This window comes from Salvia splendens, chromosome 5 (genome assembly GCF_004379255.2).
Source record: "Salvia splendens isolate huo1 chromosome 5, SspV2, whole genome shotgun sequence".
Taxonomy (NCBI): Eukaryota; Viridiplantae; Streptophyta; class Magnoliopsida; order Lamiales; family Lamiaceae; genus Salvia; species Salvia splendens.
In genome coordinates, this window is record NC_056036.1 from 2,743,492 (window position 1) to 2,767,117 (window position 23,626).

Here is a 23,626-nt window from a genome sequence, read left to right on the forward strand (position 1 = left end):
GATGCTCTTATATGTGTAGACAATTAGATATCGCCTTCGCCTCAATAAAACATTATGTGTATAGACAAAATATAAATGTACTCAATAATTTTATTTATTAAATATTGGTAATACAGTCAAATTAGTTTTGTATTTTATACATAATTTATGTATAGATGATGTTGATAGATCGTCTGAAATAAAAGGAAGTTATGGGAACATTGGTGGATCTTCTCTAAGTAGAGACATAGAAATTATGGTGGTTGAATAGTAGTGATGTTTAAATAATAAAACTCCTTATTATTTCCTAGAATGGAAATAAACGCTTAGAATAGGATGATTTGAAACTAAGTTAGTGACTATTCCTATATATATATATAACTGGACAACAAAAATAGGATAACTTTAAAAAAAAGTAAGACACTTGAGATGAGAATTGAGAGGTTAGTTAAAAAGGAAATTGGCTAATTCAAACTTATTTTATGGAGCTGTACTATAATTAAATACAATGTGAAAGAGGTGGTATAATGTATATGTTCGTGAACCATTAATCAAATAAATAAGCGAGGTTATGCTTTAATTTGTAGTAGTACTGCTAATGATGTACGAAAAATTGTAGTAATAAAAAGCCCATTGGCGGAGCCTGGCCCAAGAACCGCATTCGGTCCAAACGGACTGGCCCGTATATTTCCATTCGGTCCAAAACCAACAAACTCCCCAATCATAACTATCTCAAAATAGATTTAAAAAGTTTAAATAGAGGAAGATTGACGTCGGCCGGCGCGACGCCGCGAAATGGCCAACCATAAATCAACGCTACCTCATCTTTAAAAATTAAAATATTTGAAATTGCATGAATTTTAATACATAATTAGTAAAGTGAAAGAGAATTAAAAAATAGATGAATTAATATTAGTGGATTATGGAGTTAACTTTCAAAATTTGAAAGTTTAGAAAATTCTATTTTGAAAGGACGGATCAAAATGGAAATAGTTTTTTATTTTTAAAGACGAATATGGTCTATTAAGATATTTTGACTTTTGTCGGTCAAAGTTATTTTTTTACTTGTTGCATGAACTCATGCCTCTTTAAAAGTTTATATTTTTAAGTGAATGTATTTGAGAAGTATTTTAGTTCATTTAAAGTCAATTATTCCCTGTCCTATTGAAATGACTCACTTTTTTTTAGTTGTCCCAGTTAAGATGATTAACAAATAAAATTGAAAACACATTTATTTTTACTTTTTTCTGTTGTTTTATTTTTTCTTTTTAACACACAAAATATAATTACATAATATCCCGTGTCGGCTAAAGAAGAGGTCATCTTCCTGAAGATAGAGGAAGTATGAGACATCCGTTGTACAATCAACTTTACAAGGAGCATTAAAATAAGAAGATAGGCATTTGATAAACAAATAACACAAACCACAAAGTCAATGATTAAAGATTTGACAAATTCAACTCCCCACCCTAGCTGTCAAGAATCTCACAACCAGCATTTAACATACTAAAACTCAACATGTTTGACAAACTGATTAATATATACAACAACCTCACCACCATTATCAAAACACATTTACCAAGCAAAGGAATGGAATCGAAGCATTTCAGCCACATCCACGGCCTGGTCTTCCACTGCTCCGGTTGCAGATCCTCGGGCTCTGGCAACGTCTACGCCTGCTGGAAGTGCAACTACTTCTTGCACGAACACTGCTTCCGCGCAAGCCGGTCCCTCACGCACCCTGCCCACCCCCACCACCCCCTCACCTTGATGTCATATCCCACCTACCCTTCCACCCAATTCTTCTGCAACTCTTGCAACCTCGTTGGGAGCGGCTTCTGCTACTGCTGCTCGGAATGCGACTTTGATGTCCATGTTCATTGCGCGCACACGGCCGCGCCTCCGCTCCTCTCGGGCTCTGCTAGCGTCCCTCTTCCTAGTTTCAATGGCGCTCATCCCTTCCCAAGTTATGTCCCCTCCTAGCTAGAGTTGTGTTGTGTTTTGTTTTTGAGTTTTCATTTGTATCCATCAATAAATGATGGATAAAACCTTTAATGATATGTGTAGTAAATAATTGTTTTGCTTTTTTAATTACTAGCTAAGCTCCATTTTCAAACTTATTTTTGGATTTTTTTAATGGCATGCTAGGGAAGAATAATGGTTGTGTAATCAAGTGTGATTATAGTTTTAAATAAATTATTGTAGTATTGTCATCGAACTAACAAATTTATTAATTAGGAAAATACGATATTATTTTTGGACCCAAATCAAGGCGGCCCAATCAACAGCCCATTATGAATACTAATCCAAACAAAAGCTACTACCGTTCCAGATTCAGGAGAAAAAATTCCCTAGTCTAGGTATACCACATGTCAATGTGATGTGGTATGCCCCACCAATATTATTTTGCCAAATGGAAATATATAGCATACATGGCCAAATGCTTATAATGGTATAATATGATGTTTTAAGGAAACTTTTACAATTCTCATATGAGTATATAGGGTCATGATCTATGACAAACACCTCTTAAACATATAACTAGAGAACAAATAATAGCCACAAGATCAAAAAAATCAAGGGCTAGTATTAATTTTTGAATTTAAGGAGAAATTAGTTCCCTCAATCACAAATTTACTCTACAATAACAAGGCAGGGGTATAATGGTCATTGCATATCCAAAAATAGGATACGTCGGCAAATTAGAATTCATCTCCTCTTCTTCTCTTCTCCATCCTCATCACCGCCTTGTACCTGCCGTTGTCGCAGCGGCGGCAGGAGATTCAACCTCATTGTGCGATTCAACCTTTTCTTATCTCTTCTGCAAAATTCGCGCGATTCAACCTTCTCGTCAATGTTGGCGTCGCCGTCGTCACGTTCTGCAGGAATCGGACGCTGAATTGGAGGAAAAATGCGTCGCTGATGGTGGAATTGGATGCTAGAGATGAGCGAATCCAGGTTTTGGAAAGGATTGTGGAGAAGTAGAATCGGAAGATTTGGCGGAGTAGGAAATGCAGATGTGCTTTGATGAGAAGGAGATGGTGATTAGGGAGATCGGCGGTGGAAGGAGGTGGATGGTCACAGCCATTGCCACTGCTGCTGCTGTCATATTCTACTTCCATGCTCACATAAATCATTGATTTTTGTTGATTAGAGTTTCAGTTTTGGATAATTGTTGCTAAATAATGCACTTAATTTGCTTCAATTTTGTGTTTGCTGCACTGGCATATATTTTTTATCACTACTATTATGAGAATTTGATTTCTTGAATCTTGATGGTGCTTGAGTTTGGAATTAGATCACTTCATATTTATGTGTTGTTCTTTGTGTTTTGTAAACAAGAGTGAAGTAAAATAAGAATAAGAGTGATGTAATTTGTAAACAAGAGTGAAGTAAAATCAGAATAATAGTGATGTGTTTTGTAAACAAGAGTGAAGTAAAATCAGAATAAGAGTGATGTGTTTTGTAAACAAGAGTGAAGTAAAATCACAATAAGAGTGACGTGTTTTGTAAACAAGAGTGAAGTAACTTAACAATAAGAGTGTTGTGTTTTGTAAACAAGAGTGAAGTAAAATCAGAATAAGAGTGAAGTAAAATCAGAATAAGAGTGATGTGTTTTGTAAACAAGAGTGAAGTGTTTTCTGAACAAGAGTGAAGTGTTTTGTGAACAAGAGTGAAGTAAAATCAGAATAAGAGTGATGTGTTTTGTGAACAAGAGTGAAGTAAAATCAGAATAAGAGTGATGTGTTTTGTAAACAAGAGTGGAGTAAAATCAGAATAAGAGTGATGTGTTTTGTGAACAAGAGTGAAGTGTTTTCTGAACAAGAGTGAAGTGTTTTGTGAACAAGAGTGAAGTAAAATCAGAATAAGAGTGATGTGTTTTGTGAACAAGAGTGAAGTAAAATCAGAATAAGAGTGATGTGTTTTGTGAACAAGAGTGAAGTGTTTTCTGAACAAGAGTGAAGTGTTTTGTGAACAAGAGTGAAGTAAAATCAGAATAAGAGTGATGTGTTTTGTGAACAAGAGTGAAGTAAAATCAGAATAAGAGTGATGCGTTTTGTGAACAAGAGTGAAGTGTTTTCTGAACAAGAGTGAAGTGTTTTGTGAACAAGAGTGAAGTAAAATCAGAATAAGAGTGATGTGTTTTGTGAACAAGAGTGAAGTGTTTTCTGAACAAGAGTGAAGTAAAATCATAATAAGAGTGATGTGTTTTGTAAACAAGAGTGAAGTAAAATCAGAATAAGAGTGATGTGTTTTGTAAACAAGAGTGAAGTAAAATCATAGCTACCAATCAGGGGAAAGTGGTGGTGAACAATGCCCTTTCAGGAACTTTCAGCCCTACCATTCAACCCTTATGTATATTAGAATAATATGTATAAACTAATAAATTTTGGGTCGATTTCCTAAACAGATATTCAGGCTATGTAGTAAGAGCTTTCCTTCAACTTTACTGATACAACATAGTAAGGCATGTATCCACTTCATCCTGAAGCCGAAAGACTAACAATCAAATGCATAATACAAAAATAAGAAATTTCATTCTGCTATTTGCTGAAGAAGTTTCAACTCTCAACCTCTAACCATGGCTTCAGAAAACATGTCACACATAACAATAGCAATGAGTAAACTGAAATGGAATCGCCGCCATGACGGCGTCGGCGCATTCGACATTTCCAGATCCGTAGTCGCCGATCACGCGGGAGAAATTTCCGGACGGATCTTCGGAGCAGTGCGTGCACCACCAAAATCGGAGACTACGGTGGCGGAGGTGGCGGTGGCGCAGATAGAGGAGGAAGAAGATCCGGTGAAATTGGATGAATTTCTCAATTCCAGCTTATGAATTTCATAAAGTAATTTCCGAAAATGCCCTTGGTCTATTTTGTATTATTAAAATAAATAATACTTGTTCCATTTATTTGTGTGGCTGAGATTTGTTCTCTAGTTATACACTTAAGATTAGTTATATCTTGATCACTACCCTGAGTATATATAATCATATATACACACAATGTATATACACAAGCTCCATCTTTTTTACTTTTAGTCAAGTAAATATGTTTTTGGCTATGTTTATAATTAATAGATTATTTCTTTATATATATATTTTAGTCTTCTCTTCGTTATTTTATAGTATTTTTTTTATTGTTAAGTAATTATAATAGACTACATAATTATGTCTACTAGAGTTTTATCTTCTTAATTTCATAGTTGATGTTAAACAATAATCTCATTTTAATTGTATGAAATAAGATTGTAATCCTTAATTTGAATACCGTAATTAATAGTACAAGTAGTATTTTATTTTCTTAAATTTCATATTGAATTTTATACTAAATATTTTGTCTATTGTATAAAATCCATCATATCATCTTATATTATTAGCAATCTTAATTAATATTTTAACATAACACATTATCATATCATTATATATATATATATATATATCTTAATTAATATTTTAACATACACATTATCATTATTTAAAACAATAAATCTATTGTGTGCAATGCTAACAAATTTTAAATTATGCATACATCAAATAAAAAAAAATCCATTAAATAAATAAATTGAATTTATGTATATATATCAATATAAAAGAAAAGCAGTCTAAACTAATAAATTGTTGGTGCGATACGATAATATCATTCATTTTTTTAGTATACACATTAAAAGAAAATGCTTATCATTAGGGATAGTTTCCTTAATAAATGAAAATGCATTTTTCTTTCCAAATTGTTTATGCTTCTAGCTGGAAGTAGATGCCATGTGTATTTCCATTTGGCAACGTAATATTGGTGGGGCATACCACGTCATATTGTCATGTGGTATACCTAGACTAGGGAATTTTTTCTCCCAGATTCAGCCATATCTAGATTTGTTTATTAATAAATGTAGTACATAATTGTCCTAAATAAATTATTATCTATTTTTTCAATTGTAATTCACAAAAAAAAATATTAAGTTAATTTTAAAATTTATTTAGCACAAGATCAGAAATTTAAGATCAATTAACAATTAACTTAAATTCTTAAAGTATATGAAATGAAGGTGGACCAACAAAAATGATTTTTTTATGTGTTCACTTATTTTTTAAAAATCTAATCATGCATTCATTCAATCAAACTGGTCACTGTTCGTGCATTGAAAGAGCATGTATAACAATTAAAATTCTTTATTTGCATCATCATATTTAGAGGAATTACAACACTGTCCATAACCAGCCCGAATCCTTCCCATCGGGATGGGATAGTTAAGGGTCATCGTTGCAGGTGACCCGTCCCAGATGGCCAACCAAGCTGAGGGGAGGAGTCCCATTTGGCGGGACACGCGCCCCCCGTCACATTGCACTCTCGTGGTGTGTGGTGACGCCTCTACAAATAGGCCTGACAATTTTTTACACGATACAATAATTTGACAGGAATCCACACGAAATTAATGAGTTCGAGTCAAATTTTTTTGGGTTTGGGTCCTTATCAAGTTGATCCGTTAAGAACCCGATAATTTTTGGTTAGGTTCGGTTTGAATGCGGGTTGGATATAGATAACCCATAATATTATTAATTTTATTATTTTTAAACAAATTATGCTTTTTTATTTCTTGTAACTCTGGTTTAAATCGTGTAAAACAGATTTTATTTTAAAAATTGTAATATCATGTTTTAATCATGTACTCCCTATGTCCGTGAATAGGAGTCCCGTTTTTTCATTTTAGTCCGTCCGCGAATAAGAGTCTCGGTTTACTTTTACCATAAATGGTAATAGGGTCTCACATTCCACTTATATAGATATATAAGTGGGACCCCTATTCCACTAACTTTTTTCCACCCATTTTTTTTAACATTTCTTAAAACTCATGCCGCCCATAAATGGAACTCCTAATGGCGGACGAAGGGAGTAATAACAGGTTTGAGTCGTTATCGGATCGTGTCAACTCATATTATATCGTATCATTGTCAGATTTGTGTTAGGTACGAGTCATATTCGAGTTTGAGGGTAGCAGATCACATTCGCGATCGGGTCGACAATTTCCTTGACATGCCGGGTTCTAGTATAGCCATATTGGATTGGGTTGTTATCGAGTCAACCTGATAACGACCCAAACCGGATGATTTGCCACCCCTACTTGCGAGTCAGTGTCGTTTTGTCCGTTTTAAAATTTCTCCACTCCCAAATATTACTATAAATATTCCTTTTTTTATTTTTTTCATTTTTTAACCTTCAATTCATGCAATTTTTATCACTTATAATTAATTGTAGTTTTAGGATTCCATTATAGAATTTTGATTTTATCAATAAAAATTTTAATTAAATTGATTGTTAAAAATAAAATTGAAGTAGCTATACCCAAAAATATTTGATAAAGCTCCAAAATTATTAGTGTCAAGAAAATGCAATTATCAAGCTCAATGGCTTGAAATTGGTAAATAAATTCCAATATAAGTACATAGGGGTATGTAACTAATTAAATAATTGAAAAATAACAACCGATGGACGCTTAGCTTTTTCGGAGTAAATATTCTACACTCCAACTTAATGATAAGTAGGAGTAAAAGTTTTCCAAAAAACAAGAAAAATGTCAAATCTATATTCACCACTTCTTACTACATCCTAACTTTAAGCTATTCACCAAAATACCTATTATTCAGTTAAAAAATCAATAAATTTGCACTTGATCAAAGTTAACCATTCATTTCTATGTATTTCGCTTTTGCCAAATCGAGAGCAACAGTGTAAATCAGGCAACTGAAATAGAGAATCGTGAGCATTATGTCGATAAGCGAACTCCCTTAGGCTCATGCGCAGGTAGGAAGCCAAAATTCCAGAGTGAGAGAATGTTCAGAATGCTGGCGAAAACAATATCTGGGTTTAAGGGTATTGTTAGAACATCCATTGAAGCATATGTTATTATACCCTTCCACCTATGAACTTGAGAATAGTTACGCTTGACAGAGTGAGTCACTGGCTATAATTCAATTCCAAATCCTTTGTTCGGTAAAAATTATAGAAAATTGAATTTATAGAAATTATGCACACACACTCACATGAATGTTAAATTTAGAGGGCTAAGGTTGGAAATCTCCAATCTTCTAAAAGTATAACCTGATTAGCCTGCAACCCGATGGGCTGACCTGGTGGATTGAGCCGGTGGGTTAGACCTATGTACAACTATTGTCTATTATTTCTTCATGTTTGACATTTATTTCGACAATTCATTAATTACTTTTATAATATAAATAATTATTAAAAAAACCTCAATTTAATTATGAGAGAATAGTGGTTCTTTGTTTAGTTATACACTTCTATATAGAATAAAGAACATAAAAAAATATTTATACAACGTCAGCAAATGAAACATTATTTAAGTTTAGATTTAATGGAATGGGACATAAATATAACTTACATGTTTTACTTTTTCATATATTATTTTTGGAATCTCACATTATGTACACATCGAGTTTATCATGAAACCCTACCTCCATTCCAAATATTGTGCATGACAAGTTAATCCCCATATTAAACCTTTCTCTCCTTTCATTGATTATATCAAAGTTCATGCCAATTTTTAAAAAATAGAGACCACAAAGGAAATTATAACAACATTTACGTTAAAAAATGTTGTCATCTCCATATTAAAACACAATTCATAATAATCATAGTATCTTGTTTCTTTCTACACATAAAATATTTTGGGAAAGTACAAAATTAATTGGGGAAATCATTTTTCATAAATAAATAAATCTAAACTCAAAAGTTGTGTAATAGTTCAATGACTAACACTCTAATAGTATGTACAAGCAATAAGTTATACCTACTAATCAGAAATTACAATTCATTGGTTGAATATGAGCTAAATAAATACTCCAAGTTTGGTTATTTTGCACGTGTAGAACATGAAAAAATTATTAGAAGTTGGGATCTAGTCCAAGTCTAAGACAACCAGCTGTGTTAGTAAAATATATTGCGTAAGTGGGCAGTTGGAAACTTGGAATTATGGATGGAATTTGTATAATCACATTGTAACCTAAAACCACCTTCAATAGAGTTAGGTGGTGTGTCTAGGAGATCTTCTAAACCAAGAATTTTGTTAGGTAGATAGCTTTTATTTTTTCCGAAAAATAGATGCATGCATTTTGTTAGGTAGCCAGCTTTGTACAGTATTTATTTTAAAATTGAAGTATGGAGATTAATCTCTAGACCTATTTCTACCTTTCATAATTATGTTTATATTTTATAAATTAATTAACAACAACAATGAAATATATACAAGATTTATTGAACTGATGAAAATTATAGTATACTACTATCTTTATTCCAATTACAAATAAAAAATTATACTATAAATTTTAATCTAAATATGCATAGGGTAAGAAATATTATACACAAAATGTGGTAAATTCAGAATTAACAAAATATAAAATAATATAGAATTACTAACTAAGTCCTGTTATAAAAATGATATTTCTATATCTTAAATAGCTTTCTAACCCTATTCATAATTCATAATTTTCATAATTATATTTATATTTTATACTACCTCCGTCCACAAAAAATATATTACCATTTTACCTCGTCCACTAAAATTAGACTAATTTTAAATATGAAAAATTATAAAAAAACATTTTGAAACATAGTACCATATATTATAATAATATCTACTTCACAATTTACTAACACTACTTTCAGCACACATTTCTACTTCTATCTTAATTTACTGATTGCATATTAAAACAAGCGTTACTTATAACTTTGTCCATTTCTTTTTTATGAAAGTAGTACTAGTATTTTATAAATCAATTAAAATTATAATCAGTCTCTAAAATTATACAAATCGAATATAATTAGATATCCACTTCTAAAAGTATATCTATCTCCATAATTCTTATTTATAATTCTGCCTCCCTCTTCGATATTGACAAACTAATAATAATCACAGTCATTATATTCAAACATTGGTTGGCTCCTTCCTCAACCATCATTTTATAACACAATCAAAACATTTGTCAAATAGTATAAAGTTATATTTTGAAGTCTAAATTTATTTTTCTAATAAAAAAAACCAAATCTTGTTTTATAATTAACCTGAAATAGCTGTAGAGTAAGAAATACCACACACAAAATATGGTCAACTTCAAACTAAATATAAATAATGTAGAATTACATATTAAATTCTATTATAGCAAAGACATTAGTATATCTTAAAATCATTACCCTTATTTGAAGTACATTTTTCTATTTTAAAGGTTGTCAAATGTTAGAAAATCTTTGCAAATAATTTTACTTACCAAACGACGGTGTCGGAATCTATTACCGAACTAATAGCATATTCGAAGCACTTATTCTTTGTCTCAATATGTAGCAGTCAATATGTTTGTAATTTAACTGATAATTCTTTAAAGATAAATTACTTTAATGTTGTCGTTTAATTGGGAATTTTATTCTGCCATAATACTCAAATAATTTTTTCACACAAAAACACACCCAACAAATAGTTACAGTCAAAATCAGACGCCACACGCCCCTTTTTTTGTGTCCATTTGCCGCACCAAATCGCCAGCTTCTTACAAATACAAATAAGAGAGAGGCCATTTTTCCCAATTGTTGAATTTGCCCCTTCCTTCCCTCACCACCAACCCTTCAATTTGTACGTTCAATTACAACTCACATCAACAGTTCTTCGTCTTTCAGTCATTTCCTCAATTCGCATGCAACCGCCATTTTTCCGCCGTCAACTTTCTTGAAATTCACTATTTCCTCGGTTTCATCGAACACCCCTTTTGATTCTTGACATATAAAGGTAAGATCTTTCTCTGTTTCTCTGATCTTTTCTTGCATTTTGCCCGATTGTTCTCTTGATTTTTGTTGTCCCCTGTCTTTTAAGGTTACGCTTTCGATTTCATTCTGTTCTTTTATTTTGTTTCTGATATTTATATTTGGTCAATTTTTAGTTCCAGTTTTAGGAGTTTAGATACAAGAATCTGTTGGTGGATCTAGTTTTTAGTTGTTGGTATAGTTAGGTTGTGATGTTTTTTCATTTGATTTCTTATTTTTGATAATCATCAATTATGATTAGGTTGTGATTGCTGATTTAGTGATGTTCAGTTTCAATTTTGACTTGTTTGAGATACTGAAAACTCTCTTAAGTTTGTTGGATAGTTGACTGGATTGGTTATGTTTCTATTAAGAAGATCATGATTTGCAGGAACTCATTTTGGTGAAATGCGAGAAATTTATGTGTTTACTTTCACCAGATGATACTTGTCATGTAGTATAGTATGATCGTTTTAATTCAGTAAACATCGTCTGAGCTCGTTACGTTTTGTTCCATCCAGAATGGCCTCCACAGCATTTCACCAAGCAGTTGTGACTCTTCAGTCACGCGGTTACTTTAGTAACTCTTGCCTCGATCAAGATAATGGAATCGCTTCATTTAGGTCAATTTCAAAAGGCGTCAAGCTAGATATTACTCTGACAAGAAGAGAAACTTATTGCTCTAGGAGGAGACAAGTCGCTGTGACTCAGGCGTCGGCCTCACACTCCACAGCGGTCCCTGACCCGGTTTTGTCCCCATCAAGTGGCACCCCAAGCGACTCCAAGAAGAAATCAAGTAATGCATTCTTCAAGTTGGCTCACCAATGGGAAATATGAAAACCTTTATTGTTCTTCGTGATATTATTTCTAATATTTTGTTGTTCAGGTGAAGCTGCACTGATTCTTATCAGGCATGGTGAGTCTATGTGGAATGAGAAGAACCTGTTCACCGGTTGTGTTGATGTGCCACTCACCAAGAAGGGAGTGGAAGAAGCTGTAGAAGCTGGTAAAAGAATCAGCAACATACCAGTCGACATGATCTATACTTCTTCGTTAATTCGTGCACAGATGACTGCAATGCTTGCAATGACCGAACATCGTCGCAAGAAGGTATTCGTTCAATTAATTTGAGTCCTTTCTTCAACAAATAGAGTACATCTATTAATCTTAATCGCAGTTGATAATTCTACAGAAAAAAAATCTTCTTTGTTAGGAGAGGAGAGGGTATTTTGTGGTTCGTTTGTGCATGAGTTAAGCAAACCTTTCAGGCTTTGGTGCATCTTAATATACGAAGATCTTGACTACAAACACGGTTTTATACGCAGGTCCCAATTATTTTGCACGATGAAAATGAGCAAGCGAGAGCATGGAGTCAGATCTTTAGCGAAGATACTAAGAAACAATGCATCCCAGTTGTAACTGCTTGGCAGCTAAACGAAAGAATGTAAGTCACTTGTCCAACTTTAATGCTGCCGTTGTGTTGGTTGCATTACATGACACTTGACCCGTGAGTTACTCTATATGTAGGTATGGAGAACTACAGGGCCTGAATAAGCAAGAAACGGCTGATAGATATGGGAGTGAACAAGTCCATGTGTGGCGACGCAGTTACGACACACCTCCTCCAAACGGCGAGAGTCTGGAAATGTGTGCTGAGAGAGCTGTTGCATACTTCACTGAATTTGTATGAAAACTTTTTCAAAATCTCTGCATATACTCATCTAATGCTTATTTAAGGTGCTGTAATAATAACTATTTGGTTGAACAGATTCAACCTCAGCTTTTGTCTGGGAAGAACGTGATGATCGCGGCCCATGGAAACTCACTCAGGTCCATTATCATGTATCTGGACAAGCTGACTTCTCAAGAGGTGGGAATGAGATCGAGGGAATTTGGTTTAGTTTGTTCCAATTTATGTTACGTGTGCAACTATAAAAACTATATGTTTCTCTTATCAGGTCATCAGCTTGGAGTTATCAACTGGGATACCGATGCTTTACATTTTTAAAGAGGGTAGATTTATTCGCAGGGGTAGCCCCGTGGCACCAACTGAAACTAGTGTTTATGCTTATACTAAGGTATGTGACTTTTTCTCCGTGATTCTTAACGAGATCTTTGTTTGTGATCATGCAATTCATTGTTGAAATGTTGTCACTTTCTCTACACAATTACATTGATTCTTTTTGTTGAGATGAACCTACTAACTGCATTACTTACAAAATACGTACTGATTTAGTTGAAGAAGGATAATAATAATAAAAAAGAAAATCAGTGCTCATCACTCTGCTTTTGGGCTCAGAAAAGCTCTATTTACTCATTTGATTTCCTACTACTGAAATTAAAATGGATCAAAATCATTTCATTTATATCTCCTACTAGCTTTGGGTGCTTTCATTTATCCTATGTCAAACTAGACATGATTTTGTTGCTATCTAAGTTGTACTAATACCTCATATGATCAATGGGGGCCCCAAAAATTAAACTTGCCTTATTTTGTGGGAAGTTTCCACATTTTTTTGCTTTTTCTCTAAAACTTATTAGTTGTAAGAGGGCATCAATGATAAAAGTTCACTCTTCTTCCGTTTGGCACTGTAATGCAGAGTTTGGCTCAATACAGGCAGAAGTTAGATGAAAAGTTCCAATCCTGATGGAGCTATGACTTTGTGTATATTGTTTTCTGTGTATGCGTCCCGATAAATTTCTTGGTTAAGGAATCAGAATCCTGGAAGAAGCACAGTCGCAACCGTGCTCTCAGCTTGATGTTATGCTGATCTATCATCCCTGCGAGCCCTCTGTTTCTTTCCGCTACCAGCTTTAGTGTCGTATTTACTCGATTGACTGTTGTATCTGAACCTACAAAAACTTATAAAAAGGGCACTCTGAAGAGTGTTATACCATATAGTTGCACTGTTGCAGAACTTCTGTATTAGATCTTATTTTTTTGTATATTGTTATTGGAACTCCAATAAATGAAACGTTTGATGTCTTACATTAGATTACAACATTAATAGTGCGTTCATCGCCCTCCACGCCTATGTAGAGGGTGCCCTCATTGATAACCAGGGCTCCATCTTCGTCCGCATGGCTAAAACTCTCACATGGACTGATATCGAATCCAATATCTTTAGTCTCTCCCTGACTCAATGCCACAGTCTTGAACTCAACCAACTGTCTCCTCGTACCACCACTTCCGGGGTTGTTGCTTCTAACAAACAACAACACTGGATGCTTACCAGCCATCGAACCATGGTTGGTGACTCTCACTTGAGCTGAAAACTTGATGCTCTCGCAGCCCTTGCTCCCCAGTTCAGACACCGATATCGAACCAGATTTCTTCACGGCCGAGGAACTGTTCAGAAAGAGGCTGCCACGGCTGACTGAGATTACCTTGTAAGTGTAGTTTGTGTAGCTGAGTCCATAACCGAATTCGTACACTGTCGGACCAGTGTAGAATCTGTAGGTTCGCCCCGGATAGCCTTGAGATGGATCAGGCCTCATCCTCATATCCGTCATCGCCACCTTGCTGAACTCTTTTGGATACCAAGTAACCGGTAGCTTCCCACCTGGATTGTTGTCTCCAAACAGAGTCTGAGCCACAGCAACTCCTCCGGCCTCACCTGGATACCCGGCCCACAGAATGCTCCCGATTTTGGGGTTTTTCTTGGCGAAGGAGACATCAACAGGGCCTCCACACAGCAGCACCAGCACAACTGGCTTCACAGCAACTTCTGCAACAGCTGTGATGAGATCCTCTTGATGCCCGGGCAGCCCGAGCTCGACCCTATCGAGCTTCTCCCTCTCCAACGACTGATCCAGCCCCATGACTAGGACAACACGATCCGCCTCCTTCGCAATGGCCACTGCTGCATCAGTTGAAACTGAGGTGCAGTTTGCAAACTCACAGCCCTGAACAAATTTGGTGGGAATGTTGTAGAGATTGTCTAGTGCTTGGAGGATTGAGACGGTTTTGCACGGATAGCCTTCATAGTTTCCGGTGAAGATGGCAGAGGAGTTGGCGTTGGGGCCGATGAGGGCGAGGGACTTGGTGGAGGTCTTGGAGAAAGGGAGGAGGGCGGCTTCGTTTTTGAGGAGGACGATGCTGGAGCGTGCTGCCTCGAGGGCGAGGTCTTGGTGGTCGTTGCTGCAGACGGAGGTGGCGTTGATGGCACCGTATTGGAGCTTTCTCGGATCGCCGTCGAAGTGGCCGAGCCTCATTCGGATGGAGAAGAGGTTGAGAAGGGCTCTGTCTATGTCTGATTCTGATACTTTCTTCCTTTCCACAGCTGATTTTGTGTATTTTAACAAATAGCTGCCACAGTTCACATCCATACCTGGGAATTTCTTGTCAATAATCTGTTACTATTATTGTTATTACTTAACATGTACTCCCATTCAAAACAAAACAATTTGTATGCACACTTTAATTTTTAATTGGTTGAGATTATACTATCAAATAATAATTTTTTTAATGTACTAATAATTATAAAAATAATATCATACGCATGTAATACAAAATAGTACTCCTACCAAATAATCTCTAGTCATGTAAAAACAAGTTTAATGGACCAAAATGAAGCAATTAAAGTTGCATCACCAATAAACAAATACTATGAAGAAGAAAAAGAAGATGCAATGAAATAGGCTGTAACTTAACATAGAATCCAATTTCTAGTAATATAAAATGAAATTTGTGGATAGTAATTCTATGCGATTTAATAGAATAATGTAGGGACATACTTATACTAACATAATACAAAACTTTCACGTTGAATATATACACAGGCAAGAAAATAAATTGCTAACCACATGGAGCTAAAACAGGAGTATGAGACAGACAAAAATATATTGGTGAAAAAAGACAAGATGTATACCAGCTTTAAGCACGGCTGCAACTGCATCTTCTGGTTCTTTGGCATAGCCTTGGGGATCATGAATTATAGCAACGGCATCGCAATCCGATGCAATGTACCTTATCCAGGATTAATATTTTGTTAGGTGATTCAGATTATTGATAGATGATTTTGCATAATGATTTATGTAAATTTTGTAAGAATATATGAAAGAGAACTTTTGAAAAAATAGGCTCGGTAGGGGCTTAAGCCCCTACCGCGACTCCATTATGTCCGCCTATGAAAAATGGTGTGGTACATACTGCTGTTGGTCGAGAGAGAATTTACCCTTCAAATCCCCATTGTTGGCGAGCTGTTGCAGTTAAAAGATTTCGATCAGCGCAGCTAGGAATGCCATTGACGCGATTATACGCGCACATTATGCCGCTAGCCTTGCCTTGCTCCACGCACGCCTTGAAGGGTGGTTGGAACGTATCTGTCATATCCTGCTTCGTCACCTACAATCAAAGGTGGACGCAAAAATTTATTTTGATAATCACTATACTATATGAATAAATTTTTTTGAGACATTTCTATTCAGCCGTTATTTTGCGAAAATAATACGCAGTAGGCTTATGCCACCTCCTTGCTAAGTTTACATGTTCGGCAGCCCATGAAATAAAATACGAGATTGAGATTAACTTACTTTGGCGTCGAAGCTGTAGCGATCGACGCCATTCCAATTGTCCAAGTCGTGCGCAGTGTAGTGCTTGCAGCAAGCCGAGGCCATCAGACTTCCCTCTCTCATTATCTCCCCTCCTTCAAATCTATCCCCCTGCAGCCCTCTAACGTACGCCACCGCGTACTTTCCCGCCACCAACGGATCTTCCCCGGCCGTCTCCTGCCCTCTCCCCCACCTCGGGTCCCTCAGGATGTTTATATTCGGCGCCCAAAACGTCATCCCCTTCCCCTGCCCGCCGTTGAAAAACGCCCTGCTCTCTTTCCCAATCGCCTGCATTTCACTCATATTTTTATTACTTACTCCCTCTGTCCCGATTAATTGTCACTCTTTTTCATTTCAGTCCGTCCCTCAATAATTGTCACACTTCATTTTTACCATAAATGATAAGTAGGTCCCACATTCCACTAACTCACTTCACTCACATTTTATTATAAAACCAATATAAAAAAGTGAGTCTCATATTTCACTAAAATCAGGGACGCAGGGAGTATAAAAATAATATATAAAAGTAGGATTTTAATTATAATTTCTTTTTACATTTCTTAAAAAGTGTACCTGTGCAGTGCGGTACCAGAGGGAGGAATCGAAGGAGGCGGCAGAGAGGATGATTTGGGGGAACATGGTGGCGGACTTGATGGCGCCGCCGAAGGTGATCCCCTTCCCGTGGCGGGAAACGCCGTGCAGAGCCTCCGACCACCACTCGTAGGCAGAGACGTTGAGGCGGGGGACGGAGGGGGCGTTGTTGACGAGCTGCTGGACTTTCTCATCGAGCGTGAGGCGCGAGACGAGATCCTTGGCCCGGGCGGCGACGGCCAAACTAGCGTTGCAAAAGGGCAGCGAATTAGTTGAGGGGTTTGATGGATCACATGAAAATGGGGGAGTGGCGTCGGATTGTGCTGAATTTGTGTGGAGGAGTATCACAATGGTGAAGAGTGGGAGGTTATGGGCTCTCATTTTTTAGAGAATTGATGGAGAGTGGAGTGATTTTGTCCTATTTAAATGGTGGAATGTGATTGTGCTAGGACTATAGATTCTACAATTAATGAATAAATAGTGGAATGTGATTGTGCTAGGACTATAGATTGTATAATAAATGATTTGTATTTGTATTTATTTAATGGGGATGATAATAAAATCGATTGACTTTTAATGATATTGTACCTATGTTATATAATAGAGAGGTAACGTAAAGTTAATTTGGGTTACGTTATTAATATTTTGGTCATAGTTTATATGATAGGAAAGTCCGTCTAATAAAGTCTATTTGGAATGCATGGTTAATGAATGTATTTCACGACAAAAATTACCTACAACATCAGAGTATCCAGGTGCGGACGCGGCGATAGCCGCGTGTGGGGGCGGTGGGCGGGCGGGTTATAGTGCGGAAGTTGTCCGCCCATGGGTCGGACGCGGATTGGGGGCGAGGCGACGGCGGACGACGGATAGGCGGGCTTGGGGCGAGGACGCGCCGGGGAGGAATTAGCCGCGCCTATAGGCGCGGCGACCATAGTGTTGGACATCCGCCGCGGCCAAGACATTTTCGATTTTTTTTATTTACCTCTATAAATACCACTCCCCAGCACCTATTTTTCACCATTTTCACAAAATCCATCTATTCACTACCTACACAAGCACTCTCTAAAAATGCACCGAGGAGACGACGAATCACCCGACTCTTAGGAATCGGGCTATGACAGCAATCCATCACATCCGTCGGGCTATCCTTCGCAGCCATCGGGATTTGGCGCCTATGCTTCTCAGCCGTCGGGCTTTGGCAGGACTCCGTCCCAGCATTGGAGTTGGAATCAATCTCCCCCCACTGTGGGCATCGAGTCCACCCCTTCCTCCATCTCAGTCGTGGAGGTCTTCTCCAACGCCCACCACCTTTACAGCGGAATCTGGGTCGCTCTGCATTTGGAGATTACAGACCCAACCTGGACGCGGTTCACCAGCCGCGTCCGGGTTCCCCTTTCCAATCCAGTCAATCTCCGTTCACCGAAGCAGATCAAGACGCATTTGATACTATGATGGGTCTGCTCAGTTCCGGCATCCCAGATACGCCGGCGGCACGGGTGGAAACGCCCGTTCCGACCCGAGGGGGTAGCGGCAGTCGGGGCGCGGGTGGCGGCAGTCGTGGCACCGGAAACGTCGGTGGACGCTCGGGCAGCGGTGCCGGCATTGCGGGTGGCGAGGGCAGTGGCGCTGGCGGTAGCGGTGGCTCTGGTTCTGGGTCCAACCGGGGTAAGCCATACACCAAACAAGAGAGCATTGCCGTGGCGAGGGCGTGGGATGCTATCACTTCGGACCCCGTGGTGGGCACCGATCAGGCCGAGGGGAGCATTTGGAGGTGCATCGTGATGGCATACGAGGAATTCAAACCCGACTGCGCCGAGAAGCGCGACCCAGAACAGCTCCGAAAAAAGTGGGGTAGGATTCTGCGGGCTACCAAGCGGTTCGCGTCCATATACGAGAACAACCTTCGCCACGCTGAGAGTGGCCGAAGCGCAACAGATGTGAAGAACCTGTCGATGGGCCAATACAACACGGAGGGCTGGACGAAGTTCACCCTGTGGGATGAGTATCTTGTCCTCGCGGATTGACCGAAATTCAAGTCTATCGTGGCGCGAGAGGTCGACACAGCTCCTGGGCAGAAGCGTACAAGGCACAACCTTGCCGGGGAATACAGCAGTGGAAGCGGCTCGCACGAGTTCGAGCAGTCCGACGAGCAAGTCGAAGAGCCAACCGCTACTCACACTAGGCGACGACGGCCCCCGGGACAACAGGCCTATATCCGCAGCGCCAGAGGGGGTAGAAGTGCCTCCCGCCTATCGGCGGCCGCGTCCGGATCTCACATCCCCCGCTCGCCCCAATCCCACAGCACATGGTGCAACCCCACGAGGTTTTGAGAGATACCATAGACGTGCAGTTGATGGAACAACTGCAAGACGTATGCAGCAAATACGCAGGGAAATCTGACCCGTACGTCAGGAACGTCTACAAGAGGCTCACTACTCGGATTGAGAGTCGACTGGGGTTGGTTGATGATGCTCATGGGGAAACCGCGTCCGGCAGCAGCGAGAGAGGAGGATGAGAAGAAGAAGAAGAAGACGAGGAAGCCGACTCCGACACCGAGTAGACGGTGGCGGAGTTTTTAGTTGTAGTTTATTTTAATTATTCGTTGTATAATTTTACCCGTTTTCAATACAATGAATATTCGGCCCTAATTACCTCGTTTTCTAATTATTTACACTGTGATTATTTTAATTATACCTAAATGAAACTAAAAATATTTTAAAATGAAAATTGATTATAAAATTTGGGGCTATTGCAAGTGTCCACCATAGTGTGGACAACTAAACTGGGGCTATGGATAAAAACTGGAGCGGGGCTATTGGGAGTGTCCGCCTTATACTGGACACCCTCAGTAGTACTGATTATCATCTTCTTTCACAAGTCAAATATATTTATTCTTCATGTCCAGGAGTATTCCACAATTTTAGACATCGAGGGATATTTTGTGGGTCTAATTTTATTTAGTGTTTAAATAAGTACTCCTACCACTTTTTCGTCAATTCTAAATATAGGTTATATTTACCTCACGCCTATTAATTTATACATACATCACTCTTAATTTGATATTGGTTATAACAAATGTTTAGTGGATACTTTATTTTTACTGCAGAAAGAGTCTCATTACTAGTGTGACTTGAAAGGTTATTTTTGGCGGATAATGAGTGGTTGCGAGATTATTAAAGATCGAGTGTGTTAATCTATCCTTAGCTTCTTCTCTAGTTTGTAGGAAACTGCACAATGCAGCAGTTCGTTTCTCTGAATCTGCTCGCCTCCATCGGCACTACCACCTCCAAGCATTCGCTCATCGGCACTTACCTAATCAAATTGGTTAACACGGCGATGGACTGTTCATGTTCTTCAAAATCGGCAACCACAACTTCACCGTGGTCGGCGCCGACGGCGCCTACACGAAACCCGTGCGGACCGATTACGCATCGCTCTCCCCGGGCCAAACCCTAGATTTGCTTCTAGAAGCCAACCAGCCCCTGAGCCGTTACTACATGGCCGCAAGAATCTACGCCAGCGGCACAACCGTCTTCTCCATCACCACCAGGGACCAGGGAAGGGACTAAAAATTTATATAAGCCGGGGCTAAAATTCTAAAAAATGATATACTAATAATACTTCATAAAAATGATATTTTCGTAAATCTTACATTTCCTACTTATTTCACAAAGTTTAGTCAAATAATAACACAACATTTGAAATCAAAATATTAAATTATGAAATTTTAACTTTCCTATCATGTCTTCTCCTTGTACAAATGTCTGTCTTTTGGTTATATTTAAAACAATGTTGTTATATTTAAAACAATGTTATTTCATTAAAATAAGGGAAGAAAAAATATTGATTTTAGTCAAAATGCATCTTTTTAAATAGCATCCTAAGTCGATAGGGCATTTTTTTTCCAAAACCGATTAACACACTAGAGAAGAAGAAATTAAAGTGGTCCCCACATTACAACTGTGAAGTAAATCATTCCCTTCTCCCTCTCCCCTCTCTCCTCTTCTACTCTATCTGTAATAAAAACGTAAAATCACATTTGGCCTTTGGGTTCTTCATGTTGGCATAGGCAGAGAGCGTCGGAGCTGCCATGGTCAGTATTGGGTCCGACACCAGCTAAGCTCCCGCTGGAGCGGCGGCTTAGCCCATGCCTAGGTCCGTCCCTGCCAGGGACGGATCCAGGAAATTATAGTAGGAGGGGCAAAAATATTAATATACAAATAAATAGATATAAAAATATAATAAAATATAATATATTATAATAACAAGGACAAAAGTTTATCGACTGTTAACTAAGGTTACCTAACAGTTACAACTGTTCTCGACGGGGTCTCATAACCTGAAAACTATTCAAAATTCTTTCACGATCAATCTTACAAAATATGTCTTTCTCAATGTAGGTAATCAAACAATCATTCATCCAAGAATCTCCCATCTTATTGCGAAGGCGAGTTTTCACAATTTTCATAGCTGAAAAAATTCTCTCCACTGATGCCGTTGCACCCGGTAATACCAACGCCAACATTAGGAGCAAATAAACAAGTGGATATACAATATGTTTTCTTGTAGCAACCAACTTTTGAGAAGATCTCCGATACTTTTGAGACTTGAGAACTCTTTATGTGAACTTAAATCACGAATGTAAGTCTCAAGTTGTTTACCAAGCAACCGAAGTTCAATCTCTGTGAACTCCGATGGATAACAATGGGCAAGCTCTATCAATTTGGACTTATCAAAAGCAGCAAAAGAATCCTTTGGGCTTAAACAAGCCACACATAGAAGCAAATGTGTATTTACCTTGTTGAAGCGATTGATGAGCTCTTGAAGTTGCCAATCGATAATGCTATTGAAAAGCTCAAACTGGAAGTAATTTAAATTTGTCAAAACTTCTCATTTCCTTTGAGGTCGTCCCGGAGTCACATATTTGTCATCCATATTTATTATATCAATATCATTTTTCATGGAAAATGCAGATATTTCGCTCAAGAGAGACTCTCATCCTTCATCCCGCATATCTTGTAAATGTTGTTTTGCCACCCTAACTAAATCCATGGCATTCACAATATCTTGATCTTTCCTTTGCAATGCTAAAGATAACTGATTAGTGATTCCCAAGATAGTCATCATCAAGTGCAAAATGAATGCAAATTCATAAGCAAGCATAACACTTAATATGGAAAATGCTTCACCTCTCTGTTTAACATCATCTTCTTGAATAATTTGGAGAACCTCAATAACCGAAGAGAACATAATCGACAAATTTGTCAATGACCTATAATGAGAATCCCACCGGGAATCACCTGCTCTTTGAAGACTTCTCTCTTGATTGAAACTCTTTCCAACTAAGAGTTCACCACTTTCAAGTGCTTCTTGAAGTTTGTTAAGTTGTTTCTCATGGAGTAGATCTCTGCGTTTGCACGAAGCTCCAACCACAGTAGTAATATTATTCACTATGTTAAAAAAAAGCAGCGACTTGTGGTTTTTTCTTAGCCACGGCAACGAGAGATAATTGGAGCTGGTGAGCAAAACAATGAACATAATAAGCAGAAGAGTTCTCTTGCAATATTAGTGTCTTTAGTCCATTAAACTCACCTCGCATGTTACTTGCCCCATCATAGCCATGCCCTCGTACTTTAGACAAACTCAAATTATGCTTCAAGAATAAACCTTTTAAAGTCACTTTTAATGAGGAAACCGTGGTGTCTCTCACATGAACAATACCAAGAAATCTTTCAACAACGCATCCTTGGGAATTGACAAATCTAAGAGCAACTGCCATCTGTTCCTTCACTGAAATATCATGAGATTCATCAAGCAATATCGCAAAGAATTCATCACCTACCTCACGAAGAATAGCATTAGTAGTCTCCATAGCACAAGCACGAACAAGATCTTTCTGGATACTAGGAGCTATCATTTTATGGTTTCCCGGTGCATTACTCAAGATAACCTTCTTTATATACTCATTGTGATCACCAAGAAAGTATAGAAAGTGATATAAAGTTTTTATCCATTAATACTATTTTAACTATATTTTCTCTTTCATATTTTACGAATTTAACATTAAAATTTATATTGTATTCAAAAATTCTATTTTTAAGGGATGGATCAAATATATAAAAAATACCAGTTTTACAGAAACTCTAATTAAGATATGTAGGATTTATGATGCAAGCTCCATCAGATAACGTTGATGACAATGAAAATGTCATATGCGTCGAAATGACTTGAATTCACACTTGATTTTATTTTTTATAACTCATTGTTTGGGCTTTTCTTAAAATCCATAATCTCATTTTATTTTATTTTCTTTTAATTTCATAGGGTTTCCAAACCACTTAAAATAGTGTATTTAATCGTTTTAGAGTTATTTTAAATCATTACTAGTACTTCATATTGTTACTCGGTAAACACTTCTCTCATAATTAATGAATAATATAATTAATAATCACACACATTTCAAGGCAAAACCCCAAGGATTCAAACTAGTATAATTATGATTTATAGCACAGTACGAGAAAGCCAAGAGACCAGTGTTTTAAAAACCGGACTGGCCGGTTCAACCGGTCCAACCGCGAACCGTAGGTAGGCCGGTCCGGTTTACCTATTTAGACCAGTGTGAGGTTGAGCCACCGAGAACCGTTTGAACCGGCCAGTTGAACCGGTTTGGCCGGAAACCAAAAATCGGTTTT

The 23,626-nt window shown here is 37.6% G+C and overlaps 3 protein-coding genes across 3 annotated transcripts; 2 read left to right on the plus strand and 1 right to left on the minus strand.

Annotated features, from left to right (window-relative positions):
- The first annotated feature begins 1,569 nt into the window (after positions 1 to 1,569).
- LOC121802736 lies at positions 1,570 to 1,962 on the plus strand. Its single transcript, XM_042202429.1, has one exon. It carries the CDS (start codon positions 1,570 to 1,572, stop codon positions 1,960 to 1,962), a length of 393 nt encoding a protein of 130 aa, XP_042058363.1.
- Positions 1,963 to 10,503: 8,541 nt separating this feature from the next.
- On the plus strand, positions 10,504 to 13,776 carry LOC121804501 (2,3-bisphosphoglycerate-dependent phosphoglycerate mutase 1-like). The gene is made up of 8 exons (XM_042204065.1): positions 10,504 to 10,773; positions 11,309 to 11,583; positions 11,674 to 11,897; positions 12,113 to 12,231; positions 12,315 to 12,471; positions 12,556 to 12,657; positions 12,746 to 12,865; positions 13,388 to 13,776. Exons 2-8 carry the CDS (start codon positions 11,310 to 11,312, stop codon positions 13,433 to 13,435), a joined length of 1,044 nt encoding a protein of 347 aa, XP_042059999.1. The 5' UTR covers positions 10,504 to 10,773; position 11,309; the 3' UTR covers positions 13,436 to 13,776.
- Positions 13,710 to 17,375, minus strand: LOC121804500 (probable beta-D-xylosidase 7). The gene is made up of 5 exons (XM_042204064.1): positions 16,914 to 17,375; positions 16,323 to 16,628; positions 15,965 to 16,134; positions 15,659 to 15,756; positions 13,710 to 15,118 (listed from the first exon to the last, which is right to left on the minus strand). Exons 1-5 carry the CDS (start codon positions 17,310 to 17,312, stop codon positions 13,779 to 13,781), a joined length of 2,313 nt encoding a protein of 770 aa, XP_042059998.1. The 5' UTR covers positions 17,313 to 17,375; the 3' UTR covers positions 13,710 to 13,778.
- Between the last annotated feature and the right edge of the window lie 6,251 nt (positions 17,376 to 23,626).

Coding starts and splice junctions, on each gene's coding strand:
- LOC121804501 (XM_042204065.1), top strand. CDS start 11,310: ATGGCCTCCACAGCATTTCACCAAGCAGTTGTGACTCTTCAGTCACGC. Junction 11,898..12,112: donor CCGAACATCGTCGCAAGAAG/GTATTCGTTCAA, acceptor TTTTATACGCAG/GTCCCAATTATTTTGCACGA. Junction 12,232..12,314: donor TGGCAGCTAAACGAAAGAAT/GTAAGTCACTTG, acceptor CTCTATATGTAG/GTATGGAGAACTACAGGGCC.
- LOC121802736 (XM_042202429.1), top strand. CDS start 1,570: ATGGAATCGAAGCATTTCAGCCACATCCACGGCCTGGTCTTCCACTGC.
- LOC121804500 (XM_042204064.1), bottom strand. CDS start 17,312: ATGAGAGCCCATAACCTCCCACTCTTCACCATTGTGATACTCCTCCAC. Junction 16,135..16,322: donor GCTACAGCTTCGACGCCAAA/GTAAGTTAATCT, acceptor CTTTGATTGTAG/GTGACGAAGCAGGATATGAC. Junction 15,119..15,658: donor TGCAGCCGTGCTTAAAGCTG/GTATACATCTTG, acceptor AGAAATTCCCAG/GTATGGATGTGAACTGTGGC.